Source organism: Leucopleurus acutus, assembly GCF_964270905.1.
Source record: "Leucopleurus acutus genome assembly, chromosome: 7".
Classification (NCBI taxonomy): Eukaryota; Metazoa; Chordata; class Mammalia; order Artiodactyla; family Delphinidae; genus Leucopleurus; species Leucopleurus acutus.
Genome location: NC_139150.1, coordinates 63,732,861 through 63,760,366, shown reverse-complemented (window position 1 = coordinate 63,760,366; position 27,506 = coordinate 63,732,861). Strand labels below are relative to the sequence as shown.

General features: G+C 43.0%; 1 protein-coding gene across 3 annotated transcripts in view; it reads left to right on the top strand.

Moving 5' to 3' along the window:
* Positions 1-20,306: 20,306 nt before the first annotated feature.
* NFIB (nuclear factor I B) overlaps positions 20,307-27,506 on the top strand; it is a 234,776-nt gene continuing 227,576 nt past the window's right edge. The window contains exons 1-2 of one of the 3 annotated variants that reach the window (XM_082842856.1): positions 20,307-20,898; positions 26,936-27,467. In XM_082842856.1, coding sequence (XP_082698982.1) covers positions 20,869-20,898; positions 26,936-27,467 — 562 coding nt within the window. In that variant the 5' untranslated portion in view covers positions 20,307-20,868. The remainder of the gene's footprint in view (positions 20,899-26,935; positions 27,468-27,506) is intronic. The other 2 variants (XM_082842857.1, XM_082842855.1) reach the window with 2 other exon arrangements.

Sequence of the window (27,506 nt, the reverse complement as noted above, 5' to 3'; positions counted from 1 at the left end):
GCTCGTGAGCCATGGCCGCTGAGCCTGCGCGTCCGGGGCCTGTGCTCCGCAACGGGAGAGGCCACAACAGTGAGAGGCCCGCGTACGCAAAAAAAAAAAAAAAAAAAAGTTGACCCTTTAAAGAGATATCTACCATATGCCCGGAAATTTCATTCCTAGGTATTTACCTGAGAGAAATAGAAGTCTATGTCCATACAAAGTCTAGTACACAAATGTACATAGCAGCTTTATTTGTAATAGCCCCAAACTGGAAGCATTCTAATTGCCCATCAACAGGTGATGGATAAATTGTGATATAACATACAATAGAACACCACTCAGTAATAAAAAGAGATGAACTATTGATACACATAACAACATGCATAAATGTCAAAATATACTGAATGACAGAAGTCAGATGAAAAAGAATACAAGCTGAATAATTTCATTTACATAAAATTCTAGAACATACAAACCAAGTTATAATGACAGAAGCAGATCAGTTCTTGCAGGGGACGGGAAGCAGGAGAGAGGGGTTACCATGAGGCACAGAAAATCTTTTGGAGGTGATTGAAACTGTTCCTATCTTGAATGAGGTATAGTTTCAGGAGTTTACTCATACAGTAAAACTCAACAAATTGTACATTTCAAATATGTTCAGTTTATTATATGGAAATTATTCCTTAATACAGTTTTTTAAAAAAACTCACAAAATTTTTACAACGTTAAACGAGTGAAATTGCAAGTTACAAAATGGGAAGAGAATCTGCAACAGATAGCAGTGGCAAGAGTCTCATATCCAGAATGTGTAAAGAACTCCTACGAATCAGTAAGGGAAAAAAAAAAAAAAAAAAACCCAACAGGAGAGCCCAACAGAAATGGGTAAAATATTCGAACAGACATTTCACAAAAGAGAATATCCAAGTGGCCAATAATGGACTTTCCCAGCGGTCCAGTGGTTAAGACTATGTGCTTTCACTGCAGGGGGCATGGGTTCGATCCCTGGTCGGGGAACTAAGATCCTGCATACTGCGCTGCCAAAAAAAAGGCCAATAAACAGGTGAAAAGCAGCTTAACCTCATTAGTCAACTAGAAAATACAAATTAAAACCACAGTGAGATATTACTATAATCCAGAAATAAAAAAGACCGATTATACAAAGTGTTGGGGAAAACGTAAAACAACTAAATCTCTCCTACACTGCTGGTGGGAGTGTAAATTAGTACAATCACTTTGGAAATTTATCTAGCATTATCTACTAAAATTGTTCATAGGCTACTTCATAACCCAGAAATTCTTCTAGGTTTATGCCCAAGAGAATGCATACATACATACACTGGAAGACATGTAGAAGAATGCTTCTATTCCCTTTATTTGTACTGGCTCCAAACTGGAAACGACCCAGTGATTGTCAAGTATACAATAGATAAACCGTGTTGTATGCATACAATAGAATTCCATACTGCAATGTGGAAAAACAAAACAACTTTGTTTTTTCCAGCAGGAGGAAGAACTCTTACATGAAATGTTGAACAAAACCGTTCAGAAGTAAAAGAGTGAATATTATATGCTTCCCTTTATATAAAGTTCAAAAACAGACAATACAATTTTGTATTGTTAGAAATCAGGTTAGTGGTTATCTTTGGGAAGGATGGTGGGAGTAGTAATTGGCAGAGAATAGAGAATGGGATGTGGTTTCTGGATTGCCAGTAATTTTCCATTTCTTAATATGGACCCTGGTGACGTGGGTTATTCACCTAGCTATAAACTTATGATGTGCACTTTTCTACATGCCTATTGTAGAGAAGTTTGTGCTTTTCCTTGCTGTATAACATTCCTTCAGATGAGTGGACGATAGTTTATTTTTTTAAAGCCAGGAAGAGAGACAGAGGGGGTAGTCACTTAGGTCTCCTCCCTTAGGGATCCAAAGAATGAAGCCAAGGCTGCTGAAGTGCCTCTTTTCTCTTTAGTGACTAAGTCTTGATGGCCTTTAGTGTCACTCTGTAGTTGTGCTAAGGTTGCCCACACTTACGGCTTCCTGTTTGGGAGTTGGGGGACGTAGAATGAGCCCTGCAGGAAAGGAGGAAAGATTTTAAAGTTGGGCAAAAAGCCACTCTATTGCGGGGAGGAGCATGCGGAGGAGAGGAAAAAGTTTGCATAAAATTGGTGGTTAAGAGCCAGACTACGTAAGTTCAAATCCTACCTCTGAAACTTGGAAGCTATTGACCTTGGGTAAGTTATTTACTCTCTCTATACCCTAATTTTCTCATCTGTAAAGTGGAAACAATATTGTAGCTGTTCTTATAGGACGGTTAAGAAGATTAAATGAGTTAAGGGGCTTAATAAATGCTACAGTGCGTAAATGAACATACGTCAGCTTGAAAAGAAAAACATGACCCTAAGTATTCAGACTTGCAGGGTGCTGCAAAGGAGAGCCCAGGGTGGTTCTAGCTCAGCTGCCAAAGCTCTACAGCCCCCAGAGGCTGCTCCCATCCCCCATCTTCGCTAGATGCCCCTGATTGACTGTATGTAGCGAAAAGCTTTGCACACTTCTCTTTCTTTCTTTTGATAAACAGTTTCCTTCAAGGTTTCCAGAATTCTCAGACCCCCTCTTTGACCTTACAGGGAAGCCTAGCAGGCATATGAATTTGGAACACCACCACACAAACTCTCTATCTCTGTTCACTCCCCTCCCCCTCCCCATTCCAGGTCTCTTTCCTCTATGCTAGAAAATTGTTTGGTTTGTTCACACTCTGTCTCCTGGACATAGCAGGTGCTCATTTGTTGCCTATAGAGTTACATCATCTTATTCAGTTGATGAATGACACTGTATATGTGGATGGGTTCTGGGGTGTTCTCAGTTCTTATAATATGGGTAGCATCATTCTATGCCTGTCACTAAACCAGCCCTTTGAAAACTGTGACAACAGTAGTGCCCTTTGTCCCACGTTGAGCCAGGACCCGCTGTAGGGTAGGCAGTCCATAAATGTGTAGGAAGGGGCACTTGCTTAAGATGCTATTATGTTTCGCACATTTCTAGAGAGTGCCGAGGAGTAAACTTGAGATAGAAACTGCGTCCCATAAACTTCAACCCACACCACACCGTCTTTTCAATCCATCTCCCCTAGCATCAGGGAACTAGGGACATCACTCTTGATTTTTCAAGTATGATTGCAAATAAATGCTATACACAAGCCCCAGTGGCACTCAGAGGGGCGCTGGGGTCCAGTCATTGTCACAGACTCTGTTAACCCCTGTTTATCACCTCTCACCACATTGGAAGCACAAGGACAGAGACAAATAATAATCTGATAGTCAGATTCAGGAAATACTTATTGAGAAAGGACTAAATTTCAGACACTTTCCTACATATCCTGACAAAGAATATTTTTTGATCCTCAAACAACCCTGATGCGCGTATTATTTTCTTATGCTGTTTTTGAAGGTGAGGAAACCTTGGCTAAGAATTATTATGTGCCTTGCCCAGAAACACGTAGCTTTTAGGTGGCTAAGTCAGGATTTGAACCCAAAACCCAGGTGCCTCTAAGTCCAACTCTAAATCCTCTATTCCGTTACCTTCAGAACACTCTGGAGAATGAAAATCATCTTGTTACATTCTGTCATGCCCTGTTTTCAACCCAAACTGGTTTACCCAGCTTGATAAGTTCTTTAATCACCACAGTGTACTGAGTGAATCAAGGATGTATCCAAAACTCAAATCCCACATTTAAAGGAGGAAGATCTATCCCATCAATAATATTAAAAGAATGTACCTGGGGTTCTAAAGGCAATTTCAAAAGACCGGTGATAAAAATGCTTTAAGGAATACTTGTGAAGCCTCCCAAGGCAACACCTGTGACGGGGCCACACTCACCTAGATGGTTACACACTTGCCCTGTGCTCTTGCTGCATGTACTGGTCTGCTATTGCCACAGGCTTTGGAATTAGAAAGACTGAGATTAGGAGCACTGTGAACTTCTGTTGGTGACTTAACCTCCCCTTGCCTCAGGCTCTGCATCTTTAGAAGAGCTGAGATAGGGCTTCCCTGGTGGCGCAGTGGTTGAGAGTCCGCCTGCCGATGCAGGGGATGCGGGTTCGTGCCCCGGTCTGGGAAGATCCCACATGCCGCGGAGCAGCTGGGCCCGTGAGCCATGGCCGCTGAGCCTGCGCGTCCGGAGCCTGTGCTCCACAACGGGAGAGGCCACAACAGTGAGAGCCCCGTGTGCCGCAAAAAAAAAAAAAAAAAAAGATAATATATGTGACATTCGGAGCAGAGAGCAGAGCCATAGTTAGACCTCTCAGTATGTGGTAAATATTAGCACTTGTCATGACACTTATTTTAACCTAACAGGGAAAACCATCACCCTAGGGGAGACCTTGCTTAACTTAGGTGCTGCCATTGGTCATAGTAGAGGAGAAGATCCAGTTTGTAGATACTCATTTAAAATGCTCCAGAAGAAATGTGCATATCTGGTCCTCAGGGAAAGGGAAACGGGGCACAGAGGGTCTGGGCTCCTTAGTGCTGCTCAACTAAGGTGGTGCTTTGGCCAGAATGAGGGCCATTAAGGCTGCTTCTGATTTATCCCCCGCCCCCTCCACTTTTCCCCTTTGGTATAAATTAGGAGGTTGCGATTGACATATACACACTACTAGATAGAAAATAATCAACAAGGACCTACTGTATAGCACAGGGAACTCTACTCAATACTCTGTAATAACCTATATGGGATAAGAATCTGAAAAAGAATGGATATATGTATATGTATAACTGAGTCACTTTGCTGTACACCTGAAACTAACACATCATTGTAAATCAACTATACTCCAATAAAAAATAGAAATTAAAAACAAAAAAGACCGCTTCTGTGAATGAGCCTAGAGCCTGATTGAATATGGACCACTTCTGTGCCTGCCAAGAGAGTAACTGTAGACTCAACGAGTACATAATGCAGGAGCTTCTCAATTATTTACTGTGTTGACTCCATGACGTGGTCTGTGTGTTCTCAGGTCCTTCTCCATTTGGGAACAGAACCTAGAGAGTAGGTGTTCCGTCTGGAAAACAAAGCACTACAAGCAAGTGCAAACTGCATGGGACACTTAATGGCAATCCAACACAGTGGTTACTGCCATCAAGTCCCACTTTCTAGGCAAATTTCCAAGAATTGCCCACACAGATATAGAGACCAAGCATTCTTAGATGGTCTGCATTTTTATCATTTGTCATAAAGCCCATTTATTAAACCACAGCTAACAATGAATCATTTTTTAAAACTTTTGTAAAACTTTCCAAAAATCTTAAATTCATTTTAAAAAAGATTCTTGGTGGCACCATGTGTCCTGGTTTAACATTCCGAAAATACAGTCTCTGTACAGATATGGGAGTTTTATATTTTCTAGGACAGTGGTTGTCTGCTAGGGTGTTGGTAGATTATCACGCCTCTATGAGGTAGGTCTGATAAGAATATCATAAAGTTTTTTATTTTACTTTTTAATTAGGTAGTTCCTTTATCAACAGCAGCAGATTGGATGTTATCTCCATAAAGTGATGAGCTTCCTTCACTTGCATTCTGATATTTTGTTTTTAATGAGAGAAAGGAGTCACTGTGAGCACGGCCAGGATTTATGGGGGTATAGGTGTCTGGCTTATGGACATCAAATGTTAATTATGACCTGGAGCAAAAAGGTGGTGGGTGGCTAACCTGGGACATTTCAGTCTGTGAAGGAGGTTGTGGTCAAGGCAGTTCTAGTGAGGTTATCGGACTGGCGCCCAGAACCTCACTTCCCCACACGCTCGGAAATAAACGTGAATACACGTGGTGCTTGTTTAGAGTCTTGTAAAAGAGTCAGCCTCTTTTACAATGTGGGCAATGCTAACATTTAGCTTAGTAGCCCTAAGTAAGTCACTTTACCCCTCTGAAACTTGTTTTCCCGTTTTCATCTACAAGAAGAGCATTTGGCGTAGATCAGGGTTGTAAACTCGGGGAAAGAAGAGGCGAGTTGGTAACCGGTGTAACGGGGAGACCAAGCCCCATCTAACAGGGGCAGCAGCTGCTCTCCTCCAGCCTGTGTGCAACACTCGTCCCCAAAGTGTCTCCCCTCCCACTTTTTCAAAAGCAGCAGGATATCTGGATTTTCAAGTAAAATATCCCAATTTTAACATGTTGACAGTGAAATCCAACATTCAAAATATGACAGGGCAATACACAGGATGTTGCCAGTTTTGTTTCTTTATCTCTTGTCTAGCAGTCCCAAAGTCTCTTCTAGTTCTAACATTTTAAATTTTGTGTCCTTTCACTAATGTCAATAATGTAAATAAGTGGAAATGTACAAAACAAAATTCTATCCACCTTAAGATTATAACCACGCAAATAGTTAATGTGTGTGTAACTAAATACTGGATTGGAATATGTGCAAACAAAACAAATTTATAGGTGATGGGACTATAGGTGGATGTCCTTTATATTTGTTAATTTTCACTTAAAATATCTCTGCTCTTTCTTTGTTGTTTGTATAACAGAAAAGAAAAAGATAAAAGAAATATTAAGGGCAGCTCAGAATGGTAGCAGACATGAGGAGAAAAAGGGAGAGGGATATTAGGTATGTTCTGGAAACTTCTATTTCTGTCCTGACCTCTGTATGTGCTTGTCAACCATGCTTAAACAATAATTTGTTAAAAAGCAGGCAGTATTAGTTGCACACAGGTATACTCTTTGTGCCTGAAATTTCCCACTTCACACTGTGCTTTCTCCCCGTCGCCCCGTCATTTATAAAAATACGTCCCACCTCATGAAGTATAGTGGTATCAAAAGTTTCCCAACTTTGTTAGTTTGGCTTCTGAATATATTATAGAAGGCTTTTTTTTTTTTTTTTTTTTTTTGCTTTTTCTGGGTGGTGGGGTGGGAACGGTAACTTATTGTCCATAATTACATTTTCCTTTGCTTTCTATCAACACTGTTTTCATTCTATAAATCCACATCAACTACCCGTAAAGTGAGCAGAAAACCGAACGTTGTTATTTAATGTGTTTATCTGAAGGCTTCCAAGATACCTTGGGAAGGTTACTTTCTTATAAACAAATTTAGAGGAGAATATTAGCACAAAGGAATGGAAGGCCTTTTTATCATAAATGCAGAAATTCTTAAAAATCTACCCATCCTTGCAGCGTAGTGCCCAGCCCCGTTACTAAATATGTGATGCATGTTTGTAGAAAGATTGCATTTTTCCTCTACTCCTTGGACTGCATCTAGGCCTTCTTAGTTGGGGAATATATCCACAAAAATGTGGTTATTGATCTTCCTTAGTAGTGGGCAAATTAAAATAATACCACCATGATCTAGATATGTCAAGAAGAATCTTTGACACTGAGGACAGTCAGCCCCAGGATGTGGATGTAGGGGACTTGAGTTTCACTTTCTCATTGAAAATGGCCCACTGAGCAAAAAGCAGGATGGTCCTTTGCCAGCACTGTAGTGAAGGATCAGTAGACTGTCTAGCGCTTTCTTGCATCCTGTTGCCTCACTGATTTCTGGATTGCCAGATGCTTCTGTTTTTTGAAAATGGTTAAAAAAATACCTTAGTGATTCTGTTGTTTCAGAAACCTTACATATGGCACAAAATATCCTGAAAAGTTTTTGAGAAAACACTTGCTTTTTCTTTGCTCAATTTAATCATCATTGCAGCTTAACTTCATTCAAACTTATTGTTTTCTTTTCATGGATATTTTGATGGTTAAAATTCTAAGGTTATATAAAAGTGAGTAAGCAAGTTATGAAGATTTAATTGCTCATAGTTTTTTGTGTCTTTTTTTTTAAACTAAGTCTTAAAAACATATGCCGGCTAAGAAAGGTTGAGAATTTAACCTTGAAATTGAGAATTCATAACAATTGAGATAAAAATGATCTTTTTTTGAAGCTGGGAGATATCCTTGATTTATCACCATTGAATCAGAGAGCAGATTTTTCACACACTGAGTCATAACTAGAGGCTTTTTTTTTTTCCCTTGGGTAAACCACCTTAACCTGCCCTTGAAAACCTCTGGTTCATGTACAGAATGAGTCTGAGTCTGTCTCTATTTAGCCTGTGAAATTTACCAAGACCATAGCCTGGGGCTGAGGAGGCTGTGAGCCATACCACCACCTCAGATTTTTGATGACACTACAGGCCACTTGATATTTATTATGTTAGCAGATGTCATCAGATATATGTGTGCACAGGTGCAGCGTGCAGTTAGTGAAAGAAGGAACACTGCATGTGTATATTTATTTTTGTACCCATACTCTCAATGGTTAGAAAGTGACCTGGTGTGCCTGTCCTGGGCAGTGTGGAGTTTTGACCCCATTGCAAGGGCTTATCTGGTAATCTCTTGAAGTCTTTTCCACAAATATAATTCTGTGTGATGAGCAACTATGTCTCGTGGCAAAGACACTGTTTATTTTCCCAGTCAATGTCTAAAGAAGAGGCATAACGGATTATAGCTAAAGACGGCTGTAACCAATAAAAATAGTCACCAGAGGTGGTTATTTATACTTGGGTATCCCTCTTACACAACAATATTCTAGATATCCATTCTCCTCTCCTCAATAAAACTTGTATGGAGCCAGCTCTCAGCTATGGAATGCCAACAAAATGCCAGAAGTTGGCACTTTATACAATAAATGTCCTAATTTAAGCCTCTCTAAATATTTTTAAAATAATTAAGAAATAATTGAAACTATTTCCCAGGGGTAGTATTTAATACGAATGTTTACACAGGTTTATATCTTACATAGTTTTAATTCTAAAACGTAATCATTCAATTGTTTTAAAAGATGGTATTGTGTTTTATTTAGTATTGCGTTCTAAATATTCCATGTTTATTACGTACACTAAGTTTGCACAAATGCTAGTACAATAATGGACTAAATAAAATAATCTAATAAATTAGTGTGTACCCTTTAATCATAAAAATAATAGAAATAAAAACACACCTCCTATATTTTTGAGAAATAGAGAAATAAGACAAAATAAAAACCTTTGGGGTAATGACTGAAAATTACTGGTTGAGATGGGGTAGAGGAATTACTTAATTATTACATAAAGCATTGTAATACTGCATGCCTTTTAGAAATATATTGTGATTATTCTCAAAGATAAACACACGCAGATGTTGCTTGTACACTAAAAAATTCTTAATTTGAAAAAAAAATAGAGAAACTGTTTTACCAGTTAATTGGCTTTAGGAAAAAAACAAAAAATCTAAAGTTTCAGTGTAGTGGAGAATCTTCTAGTTCTAAGGAATGAATTGTGCGTGTAACTAAAGGCAGAAAATAATTAGCTTTTCTACTGGAATCACTTCAGTTAGATGTATCAGAAGGCCAAAATGCCTAAGTAACGTTAGATACTCCTTATTTTTTAAAACGAATAATTAGTTATAATTTATAAAAAGTTGAGTATAAAAAGATACTGAAATTTAAGTACATTAACAAAGGCTTCTAACCAAGATAATTTTAATTTTAAAAGAAGCATCTATTTTAAAACACTCCTGAATTGAATTTCTACATATTTATTTATGTCAAAAAATGTGAAAACTGGAAAATCAACCAGTGTTGTAGACTAGAAGACCATGATCATTAGCCAATTAAAAGATTTAGGAGCAACAACCCGCTGAGGTGACTACAAATTAGTGAGACCGATTTCTGTAGGACGTGTTGAAAATTAATCTCCTTATTTTATAAAATTTGGATATCATTTAATTATAATCTGTGTACGTATTTGACAGAAGAGTGATCGGTATACATACGAATAAGTACTCTTGTAAGCTTCACATGTCAAAAGAAACAAATGACACTCAAATAAAAAAAGATAATCTATGAAACGCTGAACATAACATACAATGGTACATTCTATTACTAAATAATATACTTAGGAAGAAATTCTTTGACAGGTGACACTAAATCTAGATTCATTCAAGTCATCACCAGAAGCACAGGAAATCCTTCCCTTTCCCCTTTCCTGTTCCTTTTCCCATTTCGTGTCTTAGGATATTTCCTAAAGAAAACTGGATTCTCTCTGTAATGTCATTTCTCCTTTGCATGAAATAGATGTTGGGAAGGATTGGTAACTCTGCTATGGACTTCAAATAATTATGAGAAGAAGCTTTCTGAGGCACACTTGTAAAAGTCTTAGAATTTACATTGCTCACTTAAACACTCCCTCCACCACCCTAAATAATATATTTTAGTTTAGCCACATTGAATTTTCATATTTTATATTTGATTCGTTAGTGCTAAATGTGATTTACTGAACCATGAAACTACTATTAGGAAATCCTAGAATGGAAACAGATCTGTTTGTTACCCACTTGAATTGACTGCCTGGGTATACTGAATTAGAGCTATACTAGCTGAGTGGTTAAAATTACCTAACTTGGAACAAGATAGATGTTAAAAATTAATTTTCCTTGGGAAGTTATAGCTAAATGTGGAGATACATACATACGTGTGTGTGTGTGTGTGTGTGTCCCCATCCTTCATCTCCCTCCCAAAGCTATATAGATATACACTTGTTACTTTTTTTCTGAAGGGAAATTGGGAACTGGTAATAACCCATTTTAAAGTTCGGCATTTTCTAAAGCTCACTTGGGTCAATCCAATTCTCAGTTTTGCACTTATCGTTGAAATGAGATATGTATACTATTGACAAACATCTACATAATATGTACATATTATATGTATGTAATATATGCATGTATACATGTGTGTGTGCCCACGCCGGTACAGGAGAAAAAAACTTTTTATTTTTGGATAATGAGGCCAAAATGTCTTCTTTGTTTTATAATGCGTGTTGTAGGAACAAAGAACCTGAACAATGTTGTTTAAGTTCTCTTGGACTTTGAGGGTAAATATAATTGGGATTAAAATACTGACATGCTCACATTTAGTAGAAAGATAAGAACAATTCATTGGGAGCTATTCCGGTCCCACTGGTAATCACATAATTGAACAGGGTTTTTAGAGGATATTTGAAGCTATTGTTGCCTGTTGTGCAATTACATAATTAGTCAGGATCTCTGTAATAAAATCTTTTCTAAACACATGTGGGTTAGTACTAAGTAAATTTAGGGCGAGTGCTATATTTTTACATTTAATACTTCAGTTTTAAATCAGAGCTATATAACGACTTGGTTTAAACGTTAAACATTATGTTACCACACTACAGATGCTTAAAATGCAAATGACTGGATTACTTGCAAACTAAGCAAAAAACCTACATATATTTAAGCTTAAAAAATATTAATCAAAACCGCTTTATGAACATGAGCCCGCTACCACATCTCATCTAGAGTGTTTACTTCTTGGGGACCCAGGGGTTGCATATTTCTTTGGGGCTGATTATTTCTTCCACCTACCCCTGAATTATTGACATTCACATGCATGCCTATAAATGATAACGCTACGCAGTGAGGTACATTTCAGAACTCCTTTTACACCCAAACAAACGTGGCCTGGCGAAGGGGACCGAAAACGTGGCGGCTAGTAGGGAAGAGCACCAATCCCGTGCTCGTTATTATCATTTGGTGATGAGTCTCCCGCGGCTGCTCCGCCCGGCTCAGCTCTCGCGCACGCCCGCGGGGAGGCCCCCGAGCGCGGTAGCACAAAGGCGCGCGGAGCCCGGCAGCCCCGCAGGCAGGCGGCGCCGCACTCCCTCGCCGCGCTCCGGCCCCGCCCGGGCGGCACAAAGAGCTGAGCCGCCACTCGCGAGGGGCCCCCGCGCCGGGCAGCCCGCCACACCCACTCGGGCCCGCTCCCGCCTCCACCGCCTCGGGCGCCCTGATGAATATGCATCGCCGCGCTCCCGCCCCCGGCTCCTCCTTTCGGTTTCCTTCCCGCCGCCAGGCGGAAGCGAAGAGCCGCGCTTCCCGCGCGCCTGGCCGGTCGGGGCGGGGCGGGGCGGGGCGGGGCGGGGCGGGGCCGGGCGGGTGGTGGGCCGGAGAAAGAGAAAGCCGGGGAGGCGGCGGTGCCGGCGGCGGAGCGCGGGCGGGGCGCGGAAAGGGTGCGCGGGTGGCCGCGGTCTGGGGTAGCCTCGCCACCGGCCCGGCCGATCCCAGGGCGGGGAAGGGGCGAACGCGCGACCCTGCCGCCGCGCCGGCTGCATCTGCCTAGCCCGCTCGGAGCCCGGACGCGGGCGGGGAGGCAGCCTGCAGCCCCAGAGCAGCCCTGCTAAAACAATAAAACCCAGCAAACACACGCGCGCGCTCGCGCGCGTACACACACACACACACACACACTCTCTCACACACATACACACACACACACACACACAGCACTCTGGACGGCTTTCAAGTCTACCTCGAGAAACAGTCTTCTGCAAGTGAGAGGAAGCAAAACTGGATACCCAGACAGGCTGAGGGGCTGCCTGCTTTTAGACTTGACTTTTGCCGCCTTTTCTTCTTTGGGCCAAGAACTGTGGCATTGCAGAAATAATAATTAAAAACAAAAGTAAGAGACTAACTCCTGGATTGCGCTTTAAAATAAAAACTATTAATAAATACAATAAGCGACACCAAAACAACCCTTGAGAAAGTCCACAAATCTGTACCTCAGATACGTGAAGTCAGCGGCCCAGGGTTCTGTTTACAGACTCAACATCTCTTTTATTTAACGTAATAGAATGCGGTGGTATGTGGCTTTGAAATGACTGGCTTTATTTGCTTGTCTTGTTTGTCCCTTGCATCCCCTTCTATCCCCAGACACAGATTTTTTACTGTTTGTACATTGTAAAGAGACTTTACCTAAATGTCATTTCTTCTTTACAAGTTGGGCCATAGTGTTGGATTTTCAGCCTTAATGCTTTTTTTTTTTAAGCTTTGGCAACTTTAGTGTATATGTCACACTTTTATAGAGACATTGTGAGTCCAAAACAGTGTGAAATGTAGCATTTTTCCTGCTTCAACTCCCTCCTCCCCCCCCCCCCGCTTCTCCCCCATGATGGAAAAAATTACTGTACAAATGATACTTTACTTGTACCTTGTAGCCCATTCTCTCTCTTTGGAGCATTTTTCTTCTCTTTAAGGTGAATATGCACAGATTTGTTACGTATGCTCACTTAAAAGTGTCTTTATTTAGCTCTGGTGTACTGGAGTTTTTAAAGTGAATCTTCATTTTAAAGTTTAGTTACCCCTAGCCCCTTGTTCCTGAAGTGGCAGGATAGAATTGTTAGCCCTCCTCCCACTCTCCCCCTCCCTTAAAAAAAAAAAAAAAGATTATGATGGATTTCTTCCTGCTCCTGTTAATAATTTTTTTTCCTGCCCTGCTGTTTTTGCTCTAGGATTTTTTCCCTTCTGCCTAACTGTGTGTGTGTGTCTGTCTCCCTTTTTCCTTGTCCTCTCTTCGCCAGTATGTCTGGAACACATTTTAATGCACAATATCCCATCCATTAAGTTGTGGTTGAATGCGGAGTGTGTGAGGACTTGGCAGCTTTCAGGTTGAAGGGGGCGGGGAAGCCAGTTTCGAGTTTGACACAAAATGCCGAAGTGGCGTGATTGGAATTATTATTAGTGCTGTGAACATGGCCTTCTTCTCCTGGAGTTAGTAGAACTGCCATTGAACTTGAGATGGGACAGACAAGATCTCCAACCCGCTCCCCCCAACCAAGTACAGTAGCTGGCAGGGAAAAGGCGCCAAAATACACAAGATTAACTCTAACTTTCTTTGACAGGATCCTATAACACCATCCTTTGTAATTTTAACTTTCCAACGGGCGGGAAAAAGTTAACTTGTGAACCCATACTTGAACAGATATTTAAATCAGCCCTAAAATGGAATAAATCCAGAAAGTCATACACACATGCTTATGTGGTTAGAAAAGAATGCAAATGTAAATAAGCAGGATGAATGTGTGTATCTGACTGGGGAGTTCAAGATTTAATCAAAATGAGAATTAGTGTGACTTTTGAGTATATTTACTGTATGGGGGAGAGCATTGTGAGGCGAAGAAGCTGACCTTTAGGCAGCCTAAGTAAAAACTGCAAAGAGTTGTGAAACACAAAACGTTGTGGTTTCCAGTTTTACATCTGAGGTTTGATGTTTTCATTTAATGGTATGAGAGATGCAGAAAGCTCCAGTGCTGAAAAGTCCCTATTAAATCATATGTGGGCAAAGGTCAATCACTCCAACTCACTGATACACTATACTGCAGATTCCTGCCTAACTGATGGGGAGCACAGGAAAAAGTGCTTGGGCAATAAAAGTATTAGAAGGGTAATTATCGTCCGTGGTTGGGACTGCATTCTTGTGCACTGGCAAAAGGTTTTTACTGGCCCTGATGAATTTTAAAGCTGAGTATTGTTGAAAGCTGTTTTAATAGGAAATTGATTAGCTGAGTGTTTCATACAATAAATGGTGACAGTTTCATTGTTTGATGTCCAAAATAAATTCCTTTTATTCTTTAGTAGACAGAGGCATCCATTTAATTTTAAGATGGTCAGACTGAGCAGCAGTATAATTATTGGTGAATGTAATGTCACGAACATCTGCAACTTTGCTTTCAGAGTTTGTGACATCACACAATTTGACAATATTATTGCTTTGGAATTTATTAACTCACTGTGTATTGTGAAATTTTTTCAGATATATTTCAGAGATAAAGTTTACTTAAATATCAATATATATTTTATATAGGCCCAACTGTCTTCTATCTTTTAATTATGCAATTGTTGGCTAAATTTTATTTTGAAAGTTAAAATGCACAGTCCTGTTGTTATGCATTGTTTTGGTTTTGAAACAGAAAGGCAGTTTTCAAGGAAAGAATTAGAGAAAGGGGTGCAGAAAGTTTGAGTTGGTTTGCAACGCACTTTCTACACTTAATGCAGAATGTAAAGACGACTTAGCCATTCTGGATGAAGCTTTCTAAACAGATCTTTAAAACTCATCTGTTTTCATGTCAGAGAGGCACATGTAGATGGGTAACAGAAGCCAATTTACATGTAGAAATAAAATGATAGTATAGTTTTACTTTAAAGGTCAGCTATCTTGAAAAAGGACAATAGCTACAACTCTCAAGACTGTATGTGACTCAAAAGAACTCAAAAGAAGACTGTACGTGAAAGTGCCTATAACTTTTCAAGTATTGTGAGTGAAGCAAGGCAATTATTACCATGATTTTCAAAGTTTAAAATAAATCATGCAAAAATTACAGGGCAACTGCTGACATTGTAATCCCGGAAAGCAAATGTCTTCAGAAGTGGGGAATCTCTGTTGACGAACTAGCCTCATTTCTGTACAGAAGTGGAAACCAGCTAATCTTAATGCTGGCCAGTCTGTGTTCAGATTCAGTGGTGGCTTGTTAATGTGCCCGAAATGTAGGCACACTTAGTGGGATGGTATTTTTTTTAAACAGTCGAGTACAGGCATTTCAGCAGCGACATTATTAACAGCGTCATTTTTCTCATTTAGTTTTGTCCTCAGGGGACACCAAACAGCTCCCAGAGGATGGGAAGAAAGTCCACGGTTATTTATTCATTTCAGTGAAAGGCAAAGTGCTGGCAGTGGGGCTTGGGGAAGCTAACCGGTTGTGAATTTTCTAGTACGGAAAAATCACTACCCTAATTTGACAGTAGTAGTTTAAGGGCTGAGAGAGCTGGGCATGATTTTGCAATTCCCAACAAGTGCAGACAATTTCAGTACTTGTTGGTTGTTTATATATGCATTGTTGAGTGGATTTTTGATGTTCTTGCTTGTGGATATAAAATTGTGTTTTACAGGCTACACGTGTATGATTTTTATGGTTCATTTGGAAGAAGAAAAGGTCCCTGGGCATGGTGTAGTGGATACTTGCAGTCTTGCAGGCCTGTTTCCTGGGGGTCAGGAGGTCATCTGTCTCTTTTGTATTTAGTTTTAAAATATTGATACTGGCCATGCAGCCAGGGTGTGTGGAATTGTTGAGCCTCCCCTCTAATCACATGCAAGAGCTAAAAAAAAAAAAAAAAGTCATCCGCGTGTATTGAAAATGACAGCTTTGTTAAGCTCCAAGAACCTTTCCTTAAACTGCTCAGGATTCACAACCTGTCACTGAATTTCTTTAGAAGGGAGAAGGTTAAAAGAAAATCAATATTAGAAGACCCTTGAGATGTTAAGCTCCTCTCTGGAGGTCAATGAAAGGCTCCAATTGGGTAATACTGCTTACTTTTTCAAATATACAATTTTGAAAAATCCAGTCACCTGAAGCACAGACACTCCAGCACTTCTTGAAATTAATAAACTATCTGTCAGAAAAGAAACTTTTCTCTCTGTAAGGTGGCAGGGAATAGGTGGTCTAGGGAGGAGGTCTTTAGGGATTCTGAAATATCAGATTTTCCTGTTGCTGCAGAAGCCTTTCACTTCTTTCTTCCAGCCAGATTTTGGGGTGAATGAAATTGACTTGCTTTAACTCTTTCAGTGAGTGAGAGAGAGAAGAAAAAAGGCAGTTTAGGAGAGGTAAGTACCAGTCTAAAAAGTGTTTGGCCCACTTTGATAGTATCAGAAGCTTTTCAGAGATACTTTAAAACCACTCTTAATTACCATGGCACAGAAATGCTGGGTAAAAGGGAAAGTGGCTAAAATACCATTTGTACTTTCTCACTTCCTTCTCTCTGCTCTTCTACCTGGAATTTAAAAGACTGGCATTTCTCAAACCACAGATAGCGAAGGGTCCTGCTGAGAGAAGACAGATGTTCCACACACCCCAATCCATCAGCTCCTCTTTCCAGAAGCCTCTCTTAGAGTTCATCCTGGGAAGACCTGCAGTGGCCTGGGCATTAGCTGTACAAGAAGTAGTGTTCTGGGGGTGGCGGGGGTCGGGGGGTCAGCCATCCCGCCCATGGCTCCAAGGCCTGAGAGGACAGTCAAAGCCGTATCAAATGAGCACCCCATAAGCTACTCCGGATGTCTCTGTTGCCCATGCTTTCCTCCCTTTTAGTTTTCCCCTCCTCACCATTACTCCTTTCTTATTTTCCTTTTCCTCAGAAACAGATCCAAACCGCCAACTACCAAGCATCCTCCATGCTCATCCAACTGTGCCCAACCATAAGTGCCCTACAAACAGGGAGCGATTTGAACCCCTCAGTGATAGGCCTGGGAGGCCCCAGACGTCTTCACTTCTCTGGGGTCTTACCTGGGTCTGTCGCTGCTTCTTCACCCCTGGCGCTGCTGCAGCTTTTGTGGGCTCTTCTGTGTAAGAGTTGTCAATTTTTCATTTTTCTTTTTTAAGCTTGTGAGAAACTTTAGGATGCGACCTAGTTTGGGTGGCAAAAGGAAACCGTTTCTGTTGGTAAGGGAAACTAATAAGGGAGGAGGGGTAGCGTTGTCTGCAGACACTTGCCCAGGGCTCAGCACTGGGCCTCTTTTGCTAGGGGACAGCGGCTCGTTCTAGATCTCTGGCTGAACGAAGCGCTCTCTGGGTGCCAGGATTTCACTGGGGGTGGTGTGGTGAGGAGGGAGGGAAGTAGAGAGGGAGGGAGAGAAAGAGAGAGATGGGCGCTTGATTTTTAAAGAGACCTCGAAATAATGGCTTCTGTACGAGTTCAGGCATTCAAAGAGGTGTGTTCAAGGACAGGAGTGCATTCGTGCCAAGGGGAATGTCTTTTATGGTAAATTAACTCCGGTTAAATTGAATATTTGTTCAAAGGGAAACTCCAGTAGTTAAAGCTGGTATTATCAGTAGCGCTTCCCCGCCCCCCTCCCCTCAGACTCTGGTATGAGGGTGAGAAAAGGGATGCAGCATAATGTGCAATACAAAGTGATGCTTTGGGTTTTTTTTTTTTTTTTTTTAAATCTAGCATGAGATCGCCTAAAATTTTCTGAGCGAGAAATGAGTATTTATAACGTGGACTGTCACCTCATTTCTTTCATCTATAAAGACGATCAAGTTTATCCTGGCTTTTCAAAAAAGAAGAAATGACCCACACAAAGGAAATTAAGGTTGTCAGAGACCTGACGGGAGGATTTGCCTCCGGGGGAGCAGGGAGGCCGCTCCCGGTGGTGTGTGCCCTAAAGGGTTAACTCGGGAGAGTTCTCTAAATTTTCCCGACTTTACCTGTCTTCCCAGAACCAACGCTCCCCCCACCTCCACCCCTGGCCTTCTCAACTCCCCCTCTTTCGCCAGTGCTTTTTTTCTTTGGGCTCTTGGTTTACGGGGCCTGCAGCTGGTGGACTTGGCAGGCTCGCCTCATTAAGAGTGCTCTTTGAAAACGGACTGTGTTTGAGCATTTCCCTAATGAGGACAGGACGGGGTTAAAAAGTGACCATTTCATGGTTGACTTGAACCTGCCTACTTTTCTTGATGTGTCGTTGTGAAATGCTTGATGTGGATAACTCCCACTTGCTGAAGGAAAAAGTCACTGGTTCCTTCGGGTCCTCGGGGTGGGGTGATAAAGGGGTGGGGGGAGGTGGGCAGGAGCCGGAGAGACAGAGAGAGGAGAAAGTTGAGGGGAAAAATCGAGAGGGGGGAAGCGAGGAAAAGAGGAAAGGGAAATCAGAGCACAGCTGGAGGTGGGGGCGGCCCCGCCCCGGGGCTGGGGCCGTCGAGTCCTCTCCGCGGCCCCCGGCTAGGTAGACGCGGAGCCCCTGGCACTCACTTTTCCTCTCTCCATTGTCTGCACAGCCTTCGCTTCCACCTCTTCCCCACCCACCCCTGGCCGAAAACCGGAATTTGGGGGGCGGGGTGTGTATGTGAGAGTGTGTGTCTGTGTGTGCCAGTCCCCGTGCGCGCGCGCGCGCGCAGAAAGGGTGCAAGGCAAACCGCCGGCCTCCAAATATCCGAAATCAAGTTCATTCACTCGGGGCCCGCGGCTGGCGGCGGGGTGGGGGCGGGGCTTCGCGCGGGAGCTTGGCGGGCGCGGCCGCCTTTGCAGGGCTGGAGCGGCACACGCACCCCGCTCGCGTGCGCGCCCGCCCGCCCCGCAGCCCCGGGCGCGCCGTGGCCCCACCCTGCTTGCACCCAGGCGGGGCGGGAGCCGTTTTCCGCCGGCGCCCCGGGCCCCGGGGGGGTGGGGATTGGGGGCGAGCCAGAGGGGCTGCAGGAGGAAAAGAGCGGAGCAAGCCGCGGGAGGAGGAGGAATAGGAGGAGGAGGCGCCGGAGGCGGTGGCGGCGGCGGCAGCTCGGCCCGGTCCTCCCGCTCCGAGCGAGGCCACGTGCACCGGGCACCGCCAGGGAGGGCGGCAAACCGCGGCGAGGCGCGCCGCTTCTGCGGAGCTGCCCCGGGACGCGGGCCTGCGCAAGGGAGACCCCGGAGGGCCCCGCCCCCATCTGCGCCGGCGCGCCCCAACTACTTGAGACCAAGTTCGCTCAGGCCCCCGCCTCCCCCTCCTCCCTTCAGCCGGCGGGCATTAAGGACCGCGCCCGCCCGGGGTGCGAGAGTCGGCGCCCCAGCCTGGGCCCCGGGGCGGCCTGGGTGTGAGGGAATTTTCCATTCGTTCCTTTCTCCGGCCCAGTCCGGCTCAGTGCTTCTCCCACTCGGAGGTTCCCGCGGTTTAAAGAGTCCGCAGCGAGCACCGAAATACCTCTTCCAGGGCGGGTTTTCGAGGGGTGTGTACGTGGGGGCGGGGGGGATGCGGGATTTGCCCAAAGGGCGGAAAGAAGATCTATTTAAAATAATAAAAAGAAGTCGTGGTGCTGTTGCAGTGGTATGAGAGCTTTAACAAATGAGATAGAGATAGAGAGAGAGAGAGAGAGAGAGAGAGAGAAGCAAGAGGAGGAGGAGGAGAAAGGTGGGGGGCGGGGGGTGTGGAGAGGCTGGTGCAAAAGGAATGCGCGTTTGCAGGAGGAGGAGTAAAGCGATGATTGTGTAATTAAATAATAAAACAATCCTTAAGTCTGATTTGGAGAGAGCTCGACCGGGGTCCAGAGGGTGGAACCGGTGAATTTTTCAACTTCCAAGTTTTGCAACGAAAGAAAGCGAGAGAGGGAGGGGAAAAAAAGAGCCCAGAGCAGAAAAGAGAGGAGTTTGGAGCCGAGCGGGAGAGCGGGATTTATCGTTTGGGATTTTTCAGGAGCGCGTTCCGATCCCTCTGGGCGGCGGCGGCAGCAGCAGCAGCCTCCTCGCTCGGCCGGGTCAGACGCGGGGCGAGGCGCGCGGGAGGGCAGCCGGGCGTGGAGGAGTCGGCGCGGGCAGCGGCGGCTGCAGCCGGGGACCGCGCACCGCGAGCCTCTTCCGCCCGGGAGACCTGCGCTCGCGCCCCCTCCCTCACCCCGGCCTCTCCCGGCTCCCCCACCCCACCCCGCCCCCACCCCGGCCCTCTCCCGCGCGCGCCCCTCCACCCGCGCGCACTCGCTCACGCTCCCCCTCGCGCACACACATGGTCGGCTCGCGGCAAAGTTTCGCCTGCGGTCGCCACTCCGGGATCCTGCCGCAGTGCTCGGGGCTGTAACCTTGAACTTTCCCAGCGCGGTGACACATTCTCCTCGCTCTCCCTCCCGCCCTCTCTCCTGCGCCCCCCTCCCCGCCTTTTTTAAAAAAGCATTTCACCACCAACCACCACCCCAATCCAACCCACACCGAATCTTCGCGCACCCCCTAGCCCCCAACAAAAACAACAACTGCAAAACAGAAAACAAATCCCCAAACCCAGGCGAAAAGCAGCCAACACCGGCGGCGGCGGCGGCCTCGGCGAGCACGGCCAGCGCGGTCGGACTGCAGGAGGGTTAAAAGTGTAGATTGGATTTCACCCCGGGAAATCTAGCACGCCGAGTGAACTTGAATCTTTGGCTATTTAAGGAGGACTGGGTTTGTTGTGAAGTTGCGGTGATCCAGCGCAGAGCCCCGTCCTGATTGATCGCATCGCGGGGCTCAGATGACTGTAAAATGAATAGATGAAATTCTTGCTTCTCGAAGATTTTCTTGGGCATCTCCGGGAAAGTGCGTTTTAAGGCGAAGTCATGATGTATTCTCCCATCTGTCTCACTCAGGTACATGCCTCGGTCACTTTCTCGAGCTTTCTCTCTAGCCCGAAATGCCTTTGTTTTGTTTTGCTGCTCTCGTCTGCGGACAATTAATGGCTTTAGTTAACCTCCGCACACCCCGGTCCCCCTCAGAAGAAGTGGCCCGGAGTTGCGGCGGGGTTTGCAGGGCGGCGCGGGAGCCGGCGCGCGGCCCCTAGCCCACGGCCACCGTGAGCGCCGAGCCCAGCGCCCTGGGCACGGAGAGCGGGCGCCCGCGCCCTGCCAGGGCGGCTGGGCCGGGCGAGGCCGCAGGGGATGGGCAGGGCCCGGGCCCGCAAGCGCTAGCCCGCGCGCGGCCCCACTAGTGCCCGCTGTACCCCTGCCCAGGGTGCCCGCCGCCTCGCTTGCGCGCCGAGGCGGACTCCGGCTTTAGAGGAGCTTTAGGGGAGGACTGAGCCCTTATAAACAACCGGTGAACTTGGGCGAGGGGACTCCAGTAGGAGTCCTTGTGGGCGCCTCTGGACTCCGCTGCAGGCAGTGGGCGGGAGACGAAGCGACTCGGAGGTTGTGGTCCGGGGACCCATTCCTTTGCTTAATTTGGGGATCTGAAACTCAGGTCCATCGCGATCCGCACTTTGAGGCTTCCAGTGACCACGCCACAAAGGCGGTCTGTACGTGGACTCGAGTTAGTTGGTCGTGGTGAAAGTTAAGGACTTTTAAAACATGTTCATTTTGTGGAGACCTGTTCATTTGACGATATTTGGGCGTAGGACAGAAAGAAATGCTGGAAAGTAAGGTCATTTAAAATTTTTTCACTCTGAAAATTGTCCTAAGACTTTAGGAACAGTGTTATGAAATAAAATAGTGGCTTTATACTTTTGCAGGAACACAACTTATATAATTTTAAACCAGTCAGTCAAATGGAAAAGTGGCGAGACCAAACAGACTTACCTGGGGGCATCTTTCATCGCTGCCCAGCTAACTAACCAACTGACGAGCTGACTAAATATCTTAGCCCAGAGTTGTTACTTGAAGCAGTATTTTAAACCTCTAAAGGTATGGGGCAGTTGACTTCAGCTTTTCGGAGGATATGTCACGATTAGTAATTGAGAACCATTTTCTTTGACGTTGGCTTAAAAACTAAACAGTTGAAGAAGTGTCGCCTAGTCTAAGGTGTGTTACAATTTTTTAAAAATCCAGTATCATGATGATGCATTTTTTCTGATGAACAAATGATTAAGGTTTCAATTGTATGACAATTAGAAGCCATTGTGATTCAAAAGGACTGAGGCATTCATAAATTGTGAATGAAGATGAAAACAATGATAAGGCTTATTCAGTGATTGGATACAGTCCTGTAGCTTTTTGGCTGACACATTTTTTATTGTTTATATTTTGTTTGGCATCGGAGTATGATTAACTTAGATATGGCTATTTTCAGCAAGTAAACGTGCACTTTAATTTAACAAAACTGGAAAAATGAATTGCTGAGCTATTTGTATTTTTAAGGCTGTGAATAATGGCCAATAAATATGATGATGAAACTGTTTCAGGTATAACGAATTGCCTTCAGCTGCAAAAGTTACCTTTCATATTACCCATCAGCAGGATTTTTTCCCCTCTTTCTGGTAAACCACATCCATTTGACATTATTTTTACGTTATTGAAGCATAGTTCAAATAAAACAAATTGAGGTAAGGTTTTCACTTGCAAAGTGCTGTACCACTTACTCTCATGTAAAGGATTGCTTTTCTATATTAGTTCATATTTCCAGCATCGGCTTTTCAGAAACATTGCTAGCGATTACATTGCATTTTCGGTTTCCTCTAAATATGTATTGAAAAGTCACTAGCTTTATCTAAATTTGTGTAAGTTAAAAATAATATTGTAGCATCGTGACATATGGAATATTACGAGCATATACAGCATAGTCATTCAGCTATCACATTAGTATTCAAGGGTGCATGCTTACCAACACTAATTCATGATGACTGATATTCTCTACTGTTTTAATAATGTAAATCTAAGTTGACATATTGAAACTATTTTGGGGATTTAAGGTCTAGACTAGAGAAGAAATTTTAGCTTTAGAATTCTCACTTTAATATCTGTGTGACTTTATAGGTAGTGTAAGGTGTTGCAAAAGTAACATTAACGGTGTTACTTTGATATCAGACCAGTAGTTTAGTTTTGTATTACAAGAGCCTAATAGCTGCAGCAAAACATTTTTTAGGGTATGTAAATACAAAATAGAGAAACATTCTTAATTGATTGGAAACTTTACTAAGCGTTTCAGTTGTCACAAAAAGATATCTAGGTTTTAGAAAGAATTTTCAGAAGGAGCTACAGTTAAAGTTGATATTTATCAAAGTGTTACTCAAAAGTATCATTACATGGATATAAATCTGTATTTATGTATCAGTATAAATCAGATGTTTAAAGAAAATTAAGAACCATCAGGATATGATTTTGTATTTGCTTTTTCTAAAAATAATGTAAATCCTTAATAGTATAACTTTCACTTGGAATGATTGCATTGAATTTTTTTCTTCTTTCACTGTTTCTCAAGTTCTTAAGGTACATTTAAAAAAATGGTTTACTGTTATATAGCAGTGGTCCAAGAACATCTAGTATTTATTCTTCTGCCTCTATATTGGTCTAATTTTCCATCCCTTTCATGGAGACCGCTGTTTCTGTGAAGAAAAAGAAATATTTCCAGTAGAATTAGGACTGTTTACTTTTATATTTGAAATTTGTAACTAGGTTATTTATTTTATCAATTTAGTTCAACTAAAGGAAGTTTAAAAAGAGAAAGAATTGGCATTACTAAATGCCAATGTGTTTTAATAAAAATTCTGAGAGAGCAAGGTGGCATATTACCTTAGCATACAACCATTAGATCTTAGATCATTTACACGCTTTGCTTTCTTAAAAAATAATTTTCATAGTTGTTTAAAGTATTATTGTGATAATCTATTAATTAGGACATCTGAATACCTTAATCACTTTTTTTTTTGATGAAGACAAATTACTATGCTCCACATTCATATCATTCAAAATCACTAAAAATATATTGTAACAGCATTAGAAAACAGTCATACTTGAGAGATGATATTTTAGTCATGGTAACACAGAAATGTATGTGACTTGCTGAAAATCTCTACTTATCACTTTTTTGAGGATATGTCTCCATGTCAGAAGTAAGTGTTTTGCTTGAAAGGAATTCACATAATAGTAAAGCCCTGAAAGATATTTATAAGGCAACTGTGGACTGAGAAAGTTTGCTACTTCTATTTATCAATAAGAAAAAAGTATGTTTTAAAACATTACTTGGCAGCATTGGCAACAAACTCAAGGCAACCTTAAAAAACATTGTTTTGTGTGCATTTGCTAAGAAATTCCAAATTCAGCCCTCAAATTTGCATTTTGATTGTTTAAATAAGTTATTAAAAATTTGAGATCTGTTACATGATAGATGATTGGAAGCTCAAACAAATTTAATCAAAGTATGTTTGATGTCTTTATAGGAAAATGAAATGTTACTGAACATAGTACTTAAGGATAAAAGTACTTAGAAGTTAACACATTGCTTAATATCTGTTAAAATAATATCGTATTTTTAAAAGTATGGCAAGGGTAAAGTGAGTGAGGCAAAGCTCCTCCCGCCCCCATGTACTCTTTACATCTCAAGTTTTTAGTTCATGAGTATATATGTATGTTTTTTGATCATATCAATAAATCATAGCTAAAGTCAGAATATAGGAAGTGAGTTCCCAAAGCATGTTTGAGTCCACATCTCCTTGAGCAGGGTTTCCTTTTGCGTATATTTCTAAGGGGGATAAACAAAGTTTTTGTAGTTACAGTGAATGCTGAAAGCATGGCATCAGAAAGTATATGGAGATAGGGAGGTCTTATCATGGGCTGTGGTTGCTGTGAGCAGGGCTGCCTTCCCACACAAAGAACAGATTGTGGTTTAACTCTTTCCATGGCCTAGTTTAATGTGCTCGCATAGTAACTGAATTGTTCAAATCTCTGCTGGAAACTACTGATCGGTTTAATGATTTCCTCTATGGCATTTGGTTATGCCTCATGCTGTGATGTAATCATTTACATTCTGTATTGTTATAAAATTTTGATTTAGGTTTATTCTGCTCTAGAAACATTTTACAGCAATATGTTAAAACACTTGAAAACTGCATTATTGATTGGATGGGATGTACACCTCTTCCGGATCTGAACTGCAGACTGCGAACATGCTGCAGTCTTTAGCGTTGAAACTTTGAATCTGATCTTAAAAATGAGTTCATAACTCTATGGGAGTTTGGGGGTGTCTTCTTTGTTAGAGTGTCATTTGTGATACTTTCATCATTTTTACCTGATGGAATTCATCAGTCTGCTGATTAAACGGAATTTATTCCACATAGTTCAGGGTGACCAGCCCTAAGATGTCAATGTTAACTTGGGATATAAACAGTTAGAGAAAGTTATTTTGTGGTTGAGGTGACAATACAGTGACCAGAAAAGTGGCCGCAGTGGAAGTTCTCATTTGTTTCAGATCTGGCCTTATTGCCCGCATACAGTGTGCACGACTGGATGTTAAGCTCTTTCTCGGAACAGTAAGAGGCCTGAGCTTAGGAGACAGGTTTTACCTATGGCAGGAAGTAATGAAATACTGACTGCTTTGGGAAGTAACTTGAAATAACTGGAGGTGCAAATTATCTGCCACTCGTCGCCGCCTCCCTCCCTTATAAAAGGCGTACATGAAACAGGCAGGAAAAACGCAGGAGCCTAAGGTAAACCACTTAATTCACAAGACGGGATCTCTCCACGTGCAGATTCACAAGTCCATGCATACGGGCACCCACAGCCCTGTCCAAGAATTCAGAGGCGTAGCAGATGAATTGTATTGATTCCACAAAAGCAGGGAGTGACCAGCGGTGCACTCCTGGTGTCACCCTGCCACTGCATGCAGAGACACAAAGAATGTAAAGTTGGTGCCAAGTTGCCATTTTTCATTGTTCACCTCAGATTGATTTTTAAGGGGTTTAGAATAATTGCCACACTCATGTGATCGGTTAACAAATTAACTGACTCTGTGGGGCTTCAGACTCTATAGGAAAGCTGCCGGAAGAACATCCGAGTCAATTTTGTTTCAACTTTAGAAACTTTTATTTAAAAATGCAAGAGCGTGTCTGTGGGTCTGTTAGAGAGTAGCCGCGCGCACGTGCGCGCACATGTGTGTGTGTGTTTGTGTGTGTGTGAGTGTGTGTGTGTGTTGGGGGCCAGCGTTGCTGGTAGAGGGAGGGAATGCGCTGCTCAAAGTATGGAAACCTTCTGTTCAGGACACTGATACGACAAGCTGTGTCCTTTGCCCACTTTCCCTCACTGTATACCAGTTTCTCTAGTTACCACTCTTGGAATGGTGCTGTTTCAGTGTTGGAATGTTGGACGTTTGATAAGAAAATGGATCAAGTTTAATGGCGCATGCTCTTTGTGCCACCAGCAGCCTCTTGCTGAGAGCATGCTCCAAAAGCGGGAACTGTGTGGCATTACACTGAGCATCTATATGCTTTGTGTTTCTGTGCCACAGAGAAGAGAAATGAACTGTGGCATCGCTCCTGCCTTCTGAACAGCTCTGCTCCGATTAAAAAAAAAAAATCTCACTGTGTTCTTTGTAAAATGGTACTGCTTAGTGTTAGTTGGTCAATCAAATATTTAAATATTGAATTAGGTGCCAAGCATCTTGGTCGCTTACGTTTTAAAGAATGTAGGATACATGGTGGGAATGAGGGGGATGGGGCCAGAGTGGAAATACAAATATAAACCTTATTTTCTTTTTTAGGAGGGAGAATCAACCTGTGAGTTTTGGTGGAAAAGGGGCAGCTTGGCATACTTTATTTTCTTCTGGTCCTGCTATTTTGATAATTTTAAATAAGAAAAGAATGTTATTTTTGTGCATAACTCTTGGTACCGAATTGGGAAGGGGTTGTGGTCTGATGTTTTGGAGCCTTTAAAAAACTAAACTGACTGTGTATGTCTTCTTTTTCCTCCTCATCTTCCACAGGATGAATTTCACCCATTCATCGAGGCACTACTTCCACACGTCCGTGCAATTGCCTATACTTGGTTCAACCTGCAGGCTCGGAAACGCAAATACTTTAAAAAGCACGAGAAGCGAATGTCAAAGGATGAAGAAAGAGCAGTCAAAGATGAGCTTCTCAGCGAAAAGCCTGAAATCAAACAGAAGTGGGCATCCAGGCTCCTGGCCAAACTGCGCAAAGATATCCGCCAGGAGTACCGAGAGGACTTTGTGCTCACCGTGACTGGCAAGAAGCACCCGTGCTGTGTCTTATCCAATCCCGACCAGAAGGGTAAGATTAGGAGAATCGACTGCCTGCGACAGGCAGACAAAGTCTGGCGTCTGGATCTAGTCATGGTGATCCTGTTCAAAGGCATCCCCTTGGAAAGTACCGATGGAGAGCGGCTCATGAAATCCCCACATTGCACAAACCCAGCACTTTGTGTCCAGCCACATCATATCACAGTATCAGTTAAGGAGCTTGATTTGTTTTTGGCATACTACGTGCAGGAGCAAGGTAGGAGCAGATTGTTCTTTCTTCTAGCCCGGCACACAC